Source organism: Malus sylvestris, chromosome 7 (assembly GCF_916048215.2).
Source record: "Malus sylvestris chromosome 7, drMalSylv7.2, whole genome shotgun sequence".
In the NCBI taxonomy this organism is placed as follows: domain Eukaryota; kingdom Viridiplantae; phylum Streptophyta; class Magnoliopsida; order Rosales; family Rosaceae; genus Malus; species Malus sylvestris.
The window spans coordinates 3,221,836-3,236,998 of record NC_062266.1 but is presented as its reverse complement, the minus strand read 5'-3'; the positions used below and the strand labels follow the sequence as shown (position 1 = coordinate 3,236,998).

At 36.6% G+C, this 15,163-nt stretch overlaps 3 protein-coding genes across 5 annotated transcripts; 2 read left to right on the top strand and 1 right to left on the bottom strand.

Annotated features, from left to right (window-relative positions):
* Positions 1-621: 621 nt before the first annotated feature.
* Positions 622-3,011, bottom strand: LOC126629611 (uncharacterized). The gene is made up of 3 exons (XM_050299689.1): positions 2,627-3,011; positions 1,605-2,002; positions 622-1,292 (listed from the first exon to the last, which is right to left on the bottom strand). The coding sequence occupies exons 1-3, from the start codon at positions 2,789-2,791 to the stop codon at positions 854-856; spliced, it is 1,002 nt and encodes a 333-aa protein (XP_050155646.1). The 5' UTR covers positions 2,792-3,011; the 3' UTR covers positions 622-853.
* Positions 3,012-4,973: 1,962 nt separating this feature from the next.
* Positions 4,974-10,838, top strand: LOC126629871 (uncharacterized). 2 transcript variants are annotated; one of them, XM_050300015.1, is made up of 11 exons: positions 4,974-5,168; positions 5,627-5,698; positions 5,823-5,977; positions 6,711-6,998; positions 7,296-7,425; positions 8,595-8,702; positions 8,810-8,912; positions 9,005-9,130; positions 9,599-9,792; positions 10,046-10,173; positions 10,553-10,838. In XM_050300015.1, the coding sequence occupies exons 2-10, from the start codon at positions 5,646-5,648 to the stop codon at positions 10,131-10,133; spliced, it is 1,245 nt and encodes a 414-aa protein (XP_050155972.1). In that variant the 5' UTR covers positions 4,974-5,168; positions 5,627-5,645; the 3' UTR covers positions 10,134-10,173; positions 10,553-10,838. The 2 variants fall into 2 exon arrangements, with proteins under 2 accessions (XP_050155972.1, XP_050155971.1); XM_050300014.1 differs by having other exon boundaries at positions 10,547-10,838.
* An 890-nt stretch (positions 10,839-11,728) lies between these two features.
* Positions 11,729-15,123, top strand: LOC126629779 (DNA-directed RNA polymerase V subunit 5C-like). 2 transcript variants are annotated; one of them, XM_050299903.1, is made up of 5 exons: positions 11,729-12,225; positions 13,148-13,198; positions 13,302-13,478; positions 13,903-14,016; positions 14,663-15,123. In XM_050299903.1, exons 1-5 carry the CDS (start codon positions 11,947-11,949, stop codon positions 14,786-14,788), a joined length of 747 nt encoding a protein of 248 aa, XP_050155860.1. In that variant the 5' UTR covers positions 11,729-11,946; the 3' UTR covers positions 14,789-15,123. The 2 variants fall into 2 exon arrangements, with proteins under 2 accessions (XP_050155860.1, XP_050155861.1); XM_050299904.1 differs by lacking the exon at positions 13,148-13,198 and having other exon boundaries at positions 11,737-12,225.
* The last annotated feature ends 40 nt before the right edge of the window (positions 15,124-15,163 follow it).

Genomic DNA, 15,163 nt, shown 5'->3' with positions numbered 1-15,163 from the left:
TAAATAAAGACCTAAAATACCCTTAATTTAATGAACTATGGGCCAAATTGATATGACAAGTTTGAGGGTATTTTTGTTATTTTCTCCTTATTTAACAGAGATTTTTCACTAATGGCAAAAATGATTGATGGTGGATAATTTTATGGCCATTTCTATTATTTTAAATCTTAGAGACCAATGTGAAGAGTTATATCAATCTCAAAAATTATCTTTAAAAAAAAAAGAAAAAAAGGTAATAGTGTATATAGTATACTATTGAGGAATGGCAGAGTATTTCAGTTTCCTTTTTTTCAAACTCTGATGGTTGTCCCTGGAGATGCAATTTGAACTGCAAAGGGCTTCATGGCCACACAAACAAAAAGAAAAAGAAAAGAACTTTTGAGGGTATGCCCGTCTGAAATGAATCCACTTGTCATATAACACATGGCAGTACATGTTATATATATATATATATATATATATATATATCACACTATATGAAGTTTAACCTCAAATCAGAGAATCAATCTCTGACTAATTACATAACCATATGCATGAAAGAATGCAGCAGATAACCATATACATGAAAGAATGCAGCAGATGCACTGAAAAATACGTAAAGACAAATCACAGTTTGACACGTGTATATAAATTTTTCATTTTTGTAAATTTAATAAGTTACATTTGCATATGTGTTAGACTGTGATTTGCAGTTAACAATTGAAGAATGACTCTTTACATGTGTTTATAAAGTATATTGTACACACACACAAAATACAAAAAGTGCAGATTTGACTTGTAATGTATGTGACTTCCTAACTACCCAAACTGTTGGTCAATCTACAATCGAAATTAGGTCATGTATTTCACTTTTTCAGACTGCCAAAGCTCGCTTAAGTCCAGCTCTTTGCTCTGGGGTCAGTCTTGTAGGAAACCTGATCTCAAATATGATCTTCAAATCACCCCTATTGCCAGGCTCTTTAGCTATTGGCATACCCTCCCTGGCAACGACGAGCTCGTAGCCCGGGTTCACAATGTTAGTAACCGGAATTGATAAGTCGCGACCATCAAGCGTGGTGAGGTGCACCGTGGTTCCACCCAATGCCTCGGCCAGTGTCACCTTTTTATTCACAATGAGGTCATTGCCATCTCTCTTGTAAGTGTTGTGTGGTTTCTCATCAATCACAAACACAAGGTCAGCTGGCAGGTGACCTAGCTGCTCATTTCCTTTATCTGGGAATGTAATCTTGGTTCCTTTCTTCCATCCTGGCTTCACATCAATCGTCAATATTTCTTGCTCCGGCACTTGGCGCCTGCGATTTTCATTGTCCCCAATGGAGGAAAAATGAAAAGCAAAACAAGTGATCAGCTGATATTTACGTAGAGATTTCTACAAAAAAACATATATCATTGACACTCTAAAATAGTTGGTCATGCTGCAGTCCTCCCTAATGAACAAAATAAGGGAGGAGGAGCACAAAACTACCATTTTGAAGTGCTAATTACAATTCCATTTAGTAATTATAACGACCATAATCGAAACTGTATCAGTTGGGAATAATATATTCAACTAACAAGCAATGAATCTACAAACAAAGAACATATCGAGTGTAAAAAAAGGTTACCCATTAGCATCAACCACACTCCTTGAGATCTTCATCTTCCTTGTTGATCCAGAATACAGCTCCTCAAGGCTGCAGGGCAATTTGCTCTCAACTGCTTGTGGTTTCTTTGGTGTGACACCTTCACTATATGACCGAAAAATATTTTCACCTCCACCAAATCCTCCGAACGTCCCCCCTCCATCGGATGAGAACCTCTTGGATTTTCCAGGTCCCGATGACCCAAATCCGAAGGGACTACTTCCGAAGAATTCTGCGAAAATGTCCTCCGCGTTCCTAGGATTAAATCCATTGGATCCACCTCCATATGAGAATCCACCACTTCCAGGTGGTGGCATATCTTTCAAACCTTCTTCACCATCTTGATCATAAACTTGTCTTTTCTGAGGATCACTCAAGACCTGAATTCACAAACCCATTTCATTATTTTATTCACACTACTAGCTAGAGCCAAATGAAATCTTAACTGCTTGCATATATAGATGAAAGAGCAAAGACTGTTAGATACCATTCAGAAAGAACCACTTAGTTAAAGAAAATGATTTCCGCGCTTTTTTTTCTCTTTCTGCACATGCTTGTTTATTCAATCCGAAATCTAGAAATAAGTTGGAGTGTATAAGATGAGGAAAAAAACATGTGGAAATCACTAATATATAACTAAGTACAATTTGGGCTAATGCCCCCATTTGGTTGTAAATATATGCAGATGTTGAAATGATCATCTTATGTTCTTTACACAAATTTATATTAATCATTGTTCATATTACAATCTTCGTTAGCATAAATACCCGTCACTATGTGCATAGAGAAGTTTTGTGTGCCTGAATCAACATTGTCAAAAATGTATTTGACATGTTACGGACACAATTTTGTTGGTGAATATGATACCGTAACCTTAAAATTACATATTGACAATAAAGAAAGGATGTCTCTTTCCATTGACGGATTGTAGAATAATCAAACAAATGAACGTGTAACCTGCAGAAATACGAGAAAGGAGGGAAAGAGAATGAATAATTACATGCCTCATAAGCCTCAGAGATCTGCTTGAATCTGGTTTCTGCTTCATTTTTATCATTAGGGTTCTTGTCAGGGTGCCATTTCATGGCCAGCTTCCTATACGCCTTCTTTAAATCATCTTCTGTTGCGTTCTTGTTCACCTTCAATACGCTGTAATAATCCACCCCCATTCTCTCTCTCTCTCTCTCTCTCTCTCTCTCTCTCTCTCTCTCTCTCTCTCTCTTTATCTCTCTAAAACAAAATTACATAAAGATTAATTGTGAGAGAGTCGATCTGCAGAGAGGAAAATGGTTAGGTGATTGGTCTTCTTCTTGAGAATTCAGAAAGAGAGAATATGAATGTCATGTCATGGTTCCTGAGGAACTTTTTCCCTTTTTTTAGGTTGTAATGACATATTAAGGATATATTTTGTTAAGACAATGTTTGATGGATGTCCTCCAATGTGCCTCACATACAATGATGGCTAACTCCTATTTACAAGGAAGGAGGATGTGGATCATTTTTTGTTCTTTGACCAAATTTAAAAAAAAAAAATTTGTTTATGTTTTGTTCTACTTAACATGGCCTCAAATTGGTTGGAGTAAGCTATCTCGATAAATTGTTTTGTCCAAACTATCTTTTTGCCAAAGATAGATTCGAGACTCAAGAGCCGTGTATGTGAGCGTGCCACTATTAGATGCTACCACCAAACAGTGTGAATGTGTGTTAGTGTATGTAGATTGCGCCTTTAGCTAACTTCTCGCAATTAAAAGCCGATTACTCTATTGTTGAGTTAGCAACCCAAATAAAATAGTGCGAATACAATCGGAATCTCAATAAAAAAAAATTGAATTACACATCCTGCACTTGAAGAAGAATTAGAAAATGAATAAATATAATGATAATTTGATTCTTGGCCACCGTAGTAAATTAGTGAAAAAATAGAATTTGTTTCTTCGTTTTTTACAAAAAATAATGAGTAACACATTGGTTCTTTTTCTATGCTTCAAATGCTGAGAATTTATATTCTTGTTCGTTATGAATAAAAATAGGTTTCGATCTCCATAAGCGTACAAATCTTGAAATAGAAAGTAAATGTCTGAAAGCCAACGCAAATGCTTGTAAAAAGGAGAAACGTACACTTAAAAGCATAGGGAAGCATTGGAGAAGACAAAAGCAAACTATCTCAAGCCAAAAATTTGCCATATCGAACTACGTATATGAGTATCGGGCTAAACTTAGAAGTTGGATTTCTGGGGAAGAATGATCAGTCGGGAAGACAACAACCGGTAATCATACTACAACGTAGCTCGAAGGTGTTTTTTCGAAGAAGAGTGAAGGAACTTGACTGCAAAATCACTTACTAATTTGTTGAGAGAGTTGGAGGTCTTGAATACGGAATGCGATACTAACCTGGATGTTAGGTTATTGTAAAAAACAGTAAAATTTATGTTCATGTAATTATTAAATTGCCCATATTTTTTATTTGAGTTCAGTTTTGGTGGCAGGGTTAAAATGGTAATTTCCTAGTATTTTGGTTGATAATAAGAATTTTATTAATAGGTAGATTAGATTAATACTTTTGCACACGGAAAAAAAAAATAGGGAGTCGCTAATAGGGAACAAATATTGAAGGGGTACTGGCATATATAAGGAACCAGGATCCTCTCCTGAGCAGTTCCCTAGGTATCCTAGGGATCCCGCAATCATATCCGTTCATCGTATATCATGCGGTCAGAAATTATTTAAAATTTAAAATTTAAAATTCAAATATAAATAGTATCTAACGAAAACTGACCGCACGATATAAAATGAACGGACAAGATTGCGGGATCCCTAGGATCCCTAGGGAACTGCTCAGGAGAGGATCCTGGTTCATATATAAGCTCAGTTGTTTTGGGGTTTGGACAAATAGCGAGGGTTTTTGGTTATCGATAACGGGTGTTAATAGGATTCGTAGGTTGACCTAAAATGATCCGTTAATTAACCGGTTCACTTATTAACAACTTGACCTGTTAAACATTTACCCAAATACTAATTTTAACATATAAATAATGTCTTGTTAACGAGTAAGGGAATTGTTATTAGCATTCCAAAAATCTCATTCTACACTCCTCACAAGTGTTTTTTTCTTTCAAAATATAAAAAATTTAAAGTGTAAAATGAGATTTTTAGAGTACCAATAACAATTCCCTTACTCAAATACTAATTTTAACATATAAATCAGTTCTCGTTAACGAGTCGGATTTGAAATGTCAGGTTTTAATAGTAGCCCATCATCACTACCAAACAAGGCCTCCACAGTAGCCCAAACATGTTAGTCCCCACCACCCAATCCAAGTTTCCAAGACGTAACCCTCTCTCTTTGGTCCCTCTCCTCTCTCTCTCTCTCTCAGCTTACTTCCTTCTCTCTTCACTCTCTCCTCCATTTCCGATTCCGCAAATTCATCCTTCTCCGATTCCGCAAATTCGCCTTCTTCTCGGCGTCATCTTCTTCGGTCCCATCTCCTTGTTCTTCACTCCTCTCAGCCTCTATCAGTCGCAGCACCACTCGCACACTCACACCAGGTACACCTCTTAAACCCCTCTCTCTGCATTTTTATCTTTCCTGATTGATAACTTAATTTGGGTTTTATTAATAGTTTAATATAGAGTTTGATTGAAGGTTTAACTCAGGTTTATAATTGGGGTTTTACTTATGTTTTCAATTCGATGGGTTTGGGTATTTTCAGCTCCCCAAGTTTTTCACTTTCGTTGTGGATTGTTGTTTTTGGAATTAATTAGCTTTGGGTTTTTCATTTTTCTCAAATTCCCACCTGATTTGGCTTCCATATTAAAATCAACAAATCACCTAAAAAAGGTAGCTTCCATTTGTATTAACTTCAGGTGATTTGTTGGTTTTGTTTGGTTGCCCGAGACGACGGAGATTAAGGGTTCTATTTGCTTGTTTCTTTTTAGTCTTTCTGATTTCCATAGAAATGAAATTGAGTGTGATGATTTGAAGTTTATATCTTTGACATTTTCAGGTTAAATTTGGTGATAGCCATGCCGGACGTGCACTCCCTTGTGAATGATTTCCTCATTAAGCTTAAAAAGCGGTAAGTTGTTCTTTGGCGAAAATTCATAGACTATACTGGCGCAAGCTGCTTGCTCAAGAGACTATACTGGTTAATAGGTATATTTCATGATTCAGAATTTGATTGCAAATTTTTGCGGTTGCAGTAAAATTGAGGGCTCGCAGGCTACTGCAAAACAGACGGCTGAATTGATTCGGTCGGTAATTTCAGCACAGCGGGTGCCCTACACAAATCAAGCCAGAGCATTGATTGATGCTGTGAATGCTGTTGGGGAGCGGTTGATTGCTGCAAATCCTATTGGTAATGTTTTGAAAAGTCACATAAGTTTTGTAAAGCACAATGATCCGATGTTGTTATTTTTTATTTTTAAGGAGTAAATTTTTTTCATTAGTACAAGGGTCATTCATGTTACTTAAACGTCTTTGTTTGTAATATCTTAAAAGACACAGGGCTGTACATTGAGAACTCATCTGAAGAACTTGTTACTGTTTTAAAAAAGTTGTGCTTTGTGCTAGTCATTTTGGAGGAAACATATAGCTTTCAAATTGTAGTAAGATGAACTTCAATTACTTTTAAGACCATGTTCTTGCCACCTGTCAAATTAGACTTTATCTTTGTTAGTGATATGCGTATCAGGTTTGAAATGCAGATATAATAACAAACTGTATTCTTTAAGTAGCATAAATGCAGATATAATATCAAACTGTCTTCTTTACATAGCATAAATCCAGTGGATGGTAGTGAGTTTAACTTATGTTAGCTAAGTCTAATGATCAAATTTTATTGTGTTGCCATTTTTTTGTGTGTATACTCATGTGTTATGAAATGAGATGATATCTCCTTTTAACCAAAGAAAACGAATGATATATCTCCCAGGTATATAGAGGAAAGTACATGATGTATGCGTTTGATTTTAGATATATTTATCTTAGGAGTTAGGATATACGGAAAAATCTTTTTCTTATAATCTGGACGTAGAGGTTTATATATATATTTTTATTTTCATAATAATGTTTTGCGCATATGATCGCAGAGCTTGCTGTGGGTAATATTGTGAGGCGTGTTTTGCACATTATTAGGGAGGAGGATCTTTCTCTCACTACTGCCGCTATGGCTGGGTTGAACATGACAACTGTTAGTGATGATGAAGATGATGGTGACCATGACAACCATTCGACTCTATCTGCCGCTGTTGTTGCGGCTGCTGCAAGAAGCACACTGCGTCCACCATCTTTGCAAACACTGCTTGAGGACATTCCTGATGTAGCAGCTGTTCCTCATACTTCTTCATCTGGGGGTGATTCTGAAGAAAAAACCAAATGTATGATTTTCATTCTTAGCATCATTGAGAAACTTATTTAGATACACCCTTCATTTTCCCTTTAGGAAAAAAAAAAAAATTGTTTAAAGGATATATACACATTTGACATCTATTTCTGATCATAAATGTGGTATTTGTGTTTGAAAAGTAGTCAATGAAAAATTGGTTTCCCTAGTCGTCGGGCCTGTGGTGGTGGAATTGAAGTTATTACCTTTTAAAGGCAGATTACACAGCTGTATGGCTTATAGATATTTGTTTTCTTTTCTTCTCAAAAAAGATATTTGTTTTCTTTCACAGCTGCTGATAAAAGTTCAAGAAGTCGGAAGCTGAAGCATGATGTTATTGAAGCAGTCAATGAACTTATACAAGATATTGGCACTTGCCATGAACAGATTGCTGAGCAAGCAGTAGAGCACATTCACCATAAGTATGTATTTACCCCAAGCCTTTGCTATTAAGTTTGTTTCACTGTTACAGTTCATTTTATGCTTTCAAATATAAACACATCCTTCAGTCATAATATGCTCAATTTCACTTAAAATATGCATATTTAATATAATAATGATTTTGCGTGAGATTGCTTTGTGCTAATATTCTAACTTCTAACACGCATATATTATCTCATTCACGCATATAAGTTGGTTAGACTTTTTGGTGATTTAGTTTAGGGTCACCATGGTTGAGGTTGTAAAATTAACTTCTCTGGTGTTCGACATAGCAGCGGTAGAAAACTTTTCAAGTTTAGCTACTAAGCATAAATTAGTTTAGATCCTGAACGTGCTTCCATCAGTCCTGATCTTTCAAGCACCCTTGTGACTGAGTCAGTCACATTTTATTTCACTTGTTTGTGTTTATACTTTATATGAGAAACGCAAAATTATTTTATTCCTTCAGTTGGTGTTTATATTATCAATTGCATTAGTCTCTAGGATATAGGCCTAAATCTGAATTCCTGAACTCTTAGAAACCCCATAACTTTATGCACTCCAGTGGCACTCTTTGGTAATCACAAAATTTTGACTGTGGGGCAGTCACAAAAATATACTAACCATGAATAAACACTACCTAGTGATTGGTAGGCCAGCCGATTATCACCACAAATGAGAATCTGGTCCGACAAGTTCTTATGCTCCAAAAATTCGTGCCTCTTTTAGTCAGTACTTAGAATTTAGTACCATATCAAAACTTTCTATTTTTCTTTTGGCAAAATTGAATCATATATATATATATATATGTATGGATGTATGTATGTATGTACTTATGCATATACATACTTTTACATAGTTAAACAATTTGAATAGAGTAAAAAACTGAACTTAGAGACAGTAGCATAATAAAGTTTGGGGTTTTTTGTTGGGATGGTATGAAAGATTTTTCCTCATGATCAATTTTCTCTTCATATGAAAAAAATATAGTCATTTCTCCAGAAAATAATTGGACAGGGCAAAGATTGCAAATCTTGACAAAATAGGATATTGCAAAACTTGAAAAAAGTGAGACCTCAATGAGAATATTTGCTAGTGGCTTGTGATTGATTTTAATTGATGTTTCATTGTGGCTATTTAAATCATGCTGTTAACTGTGTTTCTTTTGCAGTGAGGTTATATTAACTTTAGGTAGTTCAAGAACTGTACTGGAATTTCTTTGTGCTGCAAAGGAGAAAAAAAGATCGTTTCGGGTTTTTGTTGCTGAGGGAGCTCCAAGGTTAGTGTAAAAATCTGTGTATTTGTTACAGTGGATAGGATCCGTACTGATGATTTTGATATTTTTATTGGTCAGTATTAATTTTGTTATTAATTCCTTTGTATTAGGTATCAGGGGCATCTTCTTGCTAAAGAACTAGTTGCAAGAGGTTTACAGACCACGCTGATCACTGATTCAGCAGTTTTTGCCATGATATCCCGAGTCAACATGGTATGATGTGATCAGTGATCTATGTATTTTTTTCCCCATATGAAAATCTACATCCTTGTTCCAGCTTCATATTGAATTTTGTAATGTTAAAGGTTATTGTTGGCGCTCATGCTGTCATGGCCAATGGAGGGGTTATAGCACCTGTCGGGTTGAATATGGTAGCACTTGCAGCGCAAAGGCATGCTGTCCCTTTTGTTGTACTTGCTGGCAGTCACAAGGTAAGTTAATGCAATCACTGTTCGGCGTGACTCGGAGATTTTAGAGATTTGCTGTCATTCATAAATTGGGTTTCCTTTAAAATCAAGATGAGAAGCTGAAGAAGTGGGTTCCGCCATTAGAGAATTTTCTATGAATAGATTAGCATGAGATAAACATCTTTTGCGGTTCTAGGAAATAGAGAGACAAAATTGATGTTACTGTCAGAGGGTTATTTTTCTAAAGTCGGCTCTGTTAAGTTTTAGTTAACTTATTCAAGTTTTTAATGGCTGCTTCCTAGTCTATTATTAGCCTTGTGTTTGCTTGTTTATACTATTGGGGATCAGATCCTATTGGATTTTGTCTGTGGAGTTGGTTTTAACTGAATTAAACCATTGAACTGGGCGTCATTTCATCTGCAGCTCATTTCTTGAACTTTAGCCTTAAACGTTACCTTACTCCAAGTCTTTCCCTGGTGGTTTACATGACAGTTGTGCCCTTTGTATCCTCACAATCCCGAAGTGTTACTGAATGAGTTAAGATCTCCTTCTGAGCTGCTGGACTTTGGGGAGTTCTCGGATTGCATGGATTTTGGAAGTGGCACTGCTTCTTCGCTGCTTCAAGTTGTCAATCCTACATTTGATTATGTGCCACCAAAGCTTGTCAATCTATTTATCACTGATACGTAAGTCAACTAATTTCATGGACCAAGTGGAACTGAATTCATGAAAGATTAAAGATTTAACCTATTGAATTTCTAGTCTATTGTTTGTAGGAACCAAATGGAAAAGGGAAATTAATATTCTGGCCAGATCTAATCATATTCTAGTCTCTTGAAGAAATTTAAAATTCTCATCTCGAGTATTCCGCACTTATTTTGTTCTCTATTTCCCTACTTCCTAGCTAGTTTGTAAATTACTACTGTTATTCCTTCACAGGGGAGGGCACAATCCGTCGTACATGTACCGGCTTATCGCAGATTATTATTCTGCTGATGATTTGGTGGTCCAACAAAGGCCTGTATAGGCAGTTGAGTTCAGCTCCCACATGTTTATCATATTCTTGGGTAAGTTTTGAACTTTTGGAGTCTAATTTTAGTCTCACAACCATTGGTGGGTATCTGGTGTATTCAGGTGAAGTAGAGCACTGATCTAAACCGAAATTTTTAACAGAATAGCTAACAGTAATATAAGGAATCTGATCTAAACTTTTTGTTTTTAGTCTTAAAAATGGTGCCTTCTGGTATGTGTTTGAAGGTTCGCTTATTTTCTTTTTTGGGTTGAGAGGAAAAGATGCAATCAAATTAGGACAATTTCCGATGTATGGACCGGCCTAAATGTACTAAATCTTCACAGATATTCCTGTTGGGTGTGCCTCGAGTTTCTTCACGAATGCTTATTTACTGTATATTGGGCTAACATTGTACCTGTAAATTCTAGTTTCAGGTAGTACAGAAAGCTATAATGGTTATGGATGGATGAAGCGGAAAATGAAATTAAACTGTAATCGTGCTGAACCACGAGGAGCGCTATCATCGTGCTGGAGGAGTAGCAATACGAAGTATGATAAGTAAGTGAAACAAAGAGAGCCAATTTTGTGTATGTGGCCATTTAGGAAGTGTAGAGCTGTATTGATACAGAAGTGAATCGACGTCGGTGATTTTTTGTGATTGTGGAAGGACAAATGGAAAGGCATATTGTTTCCCCTAACAAGATGGATGTTGTATTGCATGTTTTATCTTGTTGCAAATTGTTCTTCATGCCCCTGCTTCTAGATAGTAGATAGTAGATGTCAAATATTTTCAGTTAACTACAAGTTTTCTAGAGCCTGAGGTAAATTGAGTGGCAATTTATAAAGGAAACTAATTTTTGCACTCAGCTTTCTCTTCCTTATGTATCCTCGTTTATTTATGGTCTTTGAATTGAATAAATCAAACTAGAATCGAGTGGCTGGAAAACTAGGGACATGCAAAGTAAGACCAAAATTAGTTCCTTGTATTGGAGTTTTCATGAAATTTAAGTTAAATTTTGCGATATGAATGATTTTTCGGTTAAAATCCCAACAATCCGTCAAAAGAAAGGATTATCCTACTTTGGGATAGAAACTTAGGTACAACTGAAAGCCATTCAGCGAATATTTAAAAGAATCACGCATTGTCATGCATTTTGACTTTGTCAACGTGTATTGACTCTCAACTCAACTAATTTCCAGAACAGTGCAGCCTAGGTGCAACAGAACAATCAAATTGTATGAAGAGTGTTTACCTAGTTGGAAATTATTAGACACCAGTTTGGGGCCACTCGATGTTAAAATTCTTATCAGTCATTGGTTACTTGCAAGTGGGGGAATGCAAATACTCTCCCCCCGTGTATTTTACTAATACGCAAACCTAAAAAATTAATTACATTTTGGTTGACAAATTAAAGTATTAATTACACTAGCAGAGGAAGAATAATAGTAGAATTTTAATATAATTAAACTTTGAGTTTTGAGTGATAGTAGAGTACACGTGACATGAAGAGAAGTGAAAATATTAAAATGAAAAAATGAAAAAGTTATCAGCATTTCTTAGTAGCGGATGATAATAAAGGAATTTCTATAATTCTTAGGATACAATATTCCGAATTTTTTTAATCGTTAGATATTTGATTTTGAATAACGAAAATCCCAAAAGTCAGGAAAGAGGACGCGTGTCTAATAAAATCAAGCGAGTAACGCAAGTTCCACATACTCGAGGCCACTCCGTACACACGCACTTCTCTCCGCCCATACAAACGATTCATATTCCCTCCAAACGCCCCACTCACACACACACTCATCAGAGAGAGAGAGAATCTGAATGGCTATCGTGAAAGGGGATGGCGTCGTTCCGGGCAGCGACGGAGGCAGCGGAAGGCCGGGGTGCATAACGAGCCACGTGGCAGAAGGGAGCGTGGAGAGCACCAGGTTCTACCTGTGCCGTCGTACAGTCATGGAAATGCTGAGGGACCGAGGCTGCAACGTCTCTGACTTGGACCTCAATCTCTCGCTCACTGAGTTCCTCTCCGAGTTCGGCCCCAACCCGGACCATGAACGCCTCAGCGTCTGCGTCCATCTACGCTCCAAGCCCTCCAAGAAGGTAACTTTCTTATGTATGTGTTCTGTTTTGTGTTTGGTTGCTGAGAAAAACAGGGGAATGGAAGGAAAAAAATGCCGAAAAAAAAGATTTTTTCCGAGGAAAGATGACACCTTTTTGTCCAAGTTCTGATTTTTTTGTTTGAAATAGAAAAAATGGCAACCAGAAATTGTTTCCTTTAGGAAAGATGACATTTTTTTTTCTGGATTTTTTTGTTAAAAAATGACACACTTTCTTCGAAGTTTCTATCTTTTCTGTTCGATGAAAAAAATGTCGAAAAGAAATTTTTTTTCTGAGTAAAAGTGGCCCATTTTTCTCAAATTTCCAGTTTTTTGCTCGACAAAAGACAATGTGGCATCAAGAAAATGTTTTTCAAGGAAAAGGATGACACCTTTTCTTCAAAGTTGCATCCTCTCTATTACCACGCAGCTGCTGGCACAGAGTTAGCCGAAGCTTATCGCTCAAATGCCGTCATTGATTCTTCTCCGTGAAAAGAAGTTCATGACACCTTTTGTTCAACGTTCCTACCGTTTTTGTTCACAAAAAAAGAAGAGAATTTCTCAAGTTTGAAGCTTTTAGAGAGTAGTCGGTCTGATGCAGAAAATACATATCTTTGGTGTAAACAAAGAAATACAGTTAACAGATAAGTTTGACAAATTATGTACAAGTCTGAACTTTCTAAGTAAGTGCGTATAATTGCTCAGTTGTAGATTGTTCTTGTTGACTCCTGTGATCTCGACCGCCTCGTGGCGCCAAGATTATTTAGGTTCTGTATTATATATGGGAAGGGGTCAAGTAAAATGCTATTTACATTTGGTAAATTTAGGAGCAGAGAAGTGAATGAGGACATATTCTGGAAGAAATGAACAATGATTCATGGAGCAAAATTTTTTGAGTTCGATTGACTTTATTTTCTTGTTCGAAGTTGGAAATTATCTCAAAGAAAAGGTTCTTTAGAACCAAAGATTTCGTAGTGGTAAGTGAAATGTAATTTTATCGGTGTCTCTCTTTTCCAAAGTAACCCCGCACGCTCCCGTTGCAGTATCAATGATGCAACTGAATGTTGAGTTTCTTTGCAGATTGTTGTCATCTTTTGTGGAACTGACGAGATAAGGAAACGCAACATGTGCGGTATCTATGCTGGCCTCCCGAACAAAGCAAGTATTCACCAGCTGATTCTTGTCTTACAAAGTAAAATGAACTGCTATGCTCGGAAAGAACTTGAAAAGTATCCATTTAAAGTTGACACCTTCCATGTAAGTTACCTGATAATTATTTTTCATTTGCATTATACTTCACCATTTTTTCAAGTGTCTTAAGGACAACCATGTTAGTTGTGGAGGCATTTAATGTTTGTTTTATGCTGAATAACAAGAAATATCGGTCATCTGGATTTCCTCGGATGGTTCTTCTTAGTCTACTGGTTTTCTTTTGGTTTTGATTGCATCATTCTGGGAAATGGCTCTCGTATGCAGATACACTTCTCTGTTTTAATGATTGTGTTTTCATCTTTCTTTTGTTTCGGGTGAAAGTTCAAGGATGGTAAAACAATGAGTATGTTATCCTTGCTCTTCTTTCCCTTAATAATTGGAGTCGAGCATAAGTTCAGTCAGTCCTACGGTTTCCTCTCTACTTTTTCTTTGTGCATTTTTCCCTAAATAACTTGTGTGTTGGCTTCAGATCTCGGACTTGCTGGTGAATATCACAAAGCATGTTTCACAGCCGAAGCTTGAGATGCTTACTGCTGAAGAAAAGATGAAGCTGCTAATGAAATACAACTTGGAAGACAAGAAGGTAACTCTACATGTATTATTTATTTATCCTTATGTTGGAAAATAACCTTAATTTGTTTACTTTGTCTTGGCGGAGCACGTCACTGATCAGTACATGCCTATTAACGAAGTGTGCAATACCTTGTGTGTTGGTCTATCAAAAGAACATGACTTTTAATGGCTGAAAATTTACAGCATCATGATATCGAGATGCATGGCTAACTAGAACAGTCGCTTTACAAGTGATTAGTCCTTGCTGCTTTGATTGACAAGGAAGCTAGCTAGTTTCCGGGTGACGTATAGCTCTCGATAGCTGGTTTAAGAAGTGCTTTACCCTATGGGAACAAGGTAGCCATTCAAACATTTTGATCTAAAAAACTTGTGTTGGTAGTATGCACCAAAGGAAAAAACCATCCAATCCTGAAGCAATTTTCCGTCAAAATAGCTTGCAGTCAAAATCTTCTTACCTTGCAGTCAAACTTTTGTTGGCTGCTAACATATAACTGGTTTTTCAGTGTTTGATTGAAATATAATTGGAGTTGTTTACTTAGCGAAAAACTGATATGAAAAGCAGGGAGCCTTGTTGACTTGGGGTCGTCCTTTAAGATTGAAAAGTAAGACGTGACTCAGATGTTGTCTAATTTAGTTTTCTTATGTTTCTTCCTCAGCTCCCTCTGATGCTGGCAACTGATGCAACTGCACGATACTACGGATTGGAGAAAGGGCAGGTGGTAAAAGTCAATTACAGCGGGGGATTTGCTGGACCACTTGAAACTTACCGCTGCGTCGCTTGATTCTTGTACGAGATTTACGTGCCACTTTATGCAGTGATGAGTGCTGAGTTACAAAAACAAGCTTATATCTTAGACAGGGTTTCGACCGAGATACAAAGATTGGTGTTGGTTTATTGGCTTGGTTTTAGATAGTACTAGTCATGGTGGTGGTTGAATTTGGCATCCTCTCTGAATGTGATCCGTACATTCATCAATATAACTTGGGTTTCTTGGTATTTTTGTCCCAATCCACCACTGTAAATAATTTTAAATTTCACTATCGTTAAGTGATGATGCGGACAATTGTTAAAGTAAGTTTTACTCTCAAATCATCTATGGAGCTTTGAATTTCCTTATCAATGCAGTTTAGCTAAACAAATTTACGATTTTAACATG

Bases quoted from the DNA above. Each gene is read 5' to 3' on its own strand.
- LOC126629611 (XM_050299689.1), bottom strand. From the start codon at position 2,791: ATGGGGGTGGATTATTACAGCGTATTGAAGGTGAACAAGAACGCAACA. The intron at 2,003-2,626 runs GCATGTAATTAT...TTGTGAATTCAG, and splicing joins AGATCTCTGAGGCTTATGAG to GTCTTGAGTGATCCTCAGAA. The intron at 1,293-1,604 runs GTAACCTTTTTT...TGAAAATCGCAG, and splicing joins AGTGTGGTTGATGCTAATGG to GCGCCAAGTGCCGGAGCAAG.
- LOC126629871 (XM_050300015.1), top strand. From the start codon at position 5,646: ATGCCGGACGTGCACTCCCTTGTGAATGATTTCCTCATTAAGCTTAAA. The intron at 8,913-9,004 runs GTATGATGTGAT...GTAATGTTAAAG, and splicing joins TGATATCCCGAGTCAACATG to GTTATTGTTGGCGCTCATGC. The intron at 9,131-9,598 runs GTAAGTTAATGC...TTTACATGACAG, and splicing joins TACTTGCTGGCAGTCACAAG to TTGTGCCCTTTGTATCCTCA.
- LOC126629779 (XM_050299903.1), top strand. From the start codon at position 11,947: ATGGCTATCGTGAAAGGGGATGGCGTCGTTCCGGGCAGCGACGGAGGC. The intron at 12,226-13,147 runs GTAACTTTCTTA...TCTTGTTCGAAG, and splicing joins GCTCCAAGCCCTCCAAGAAG to TTGGAAATTATCTCAAAGAA. The intron at 14,017-14,662 runs GTAACTCTACAT...TTTCTTCCTCAG, and splicing joins ACAACTTGGAAGACAAGAAG to CTCCCTCTGATGCTGGCAAC.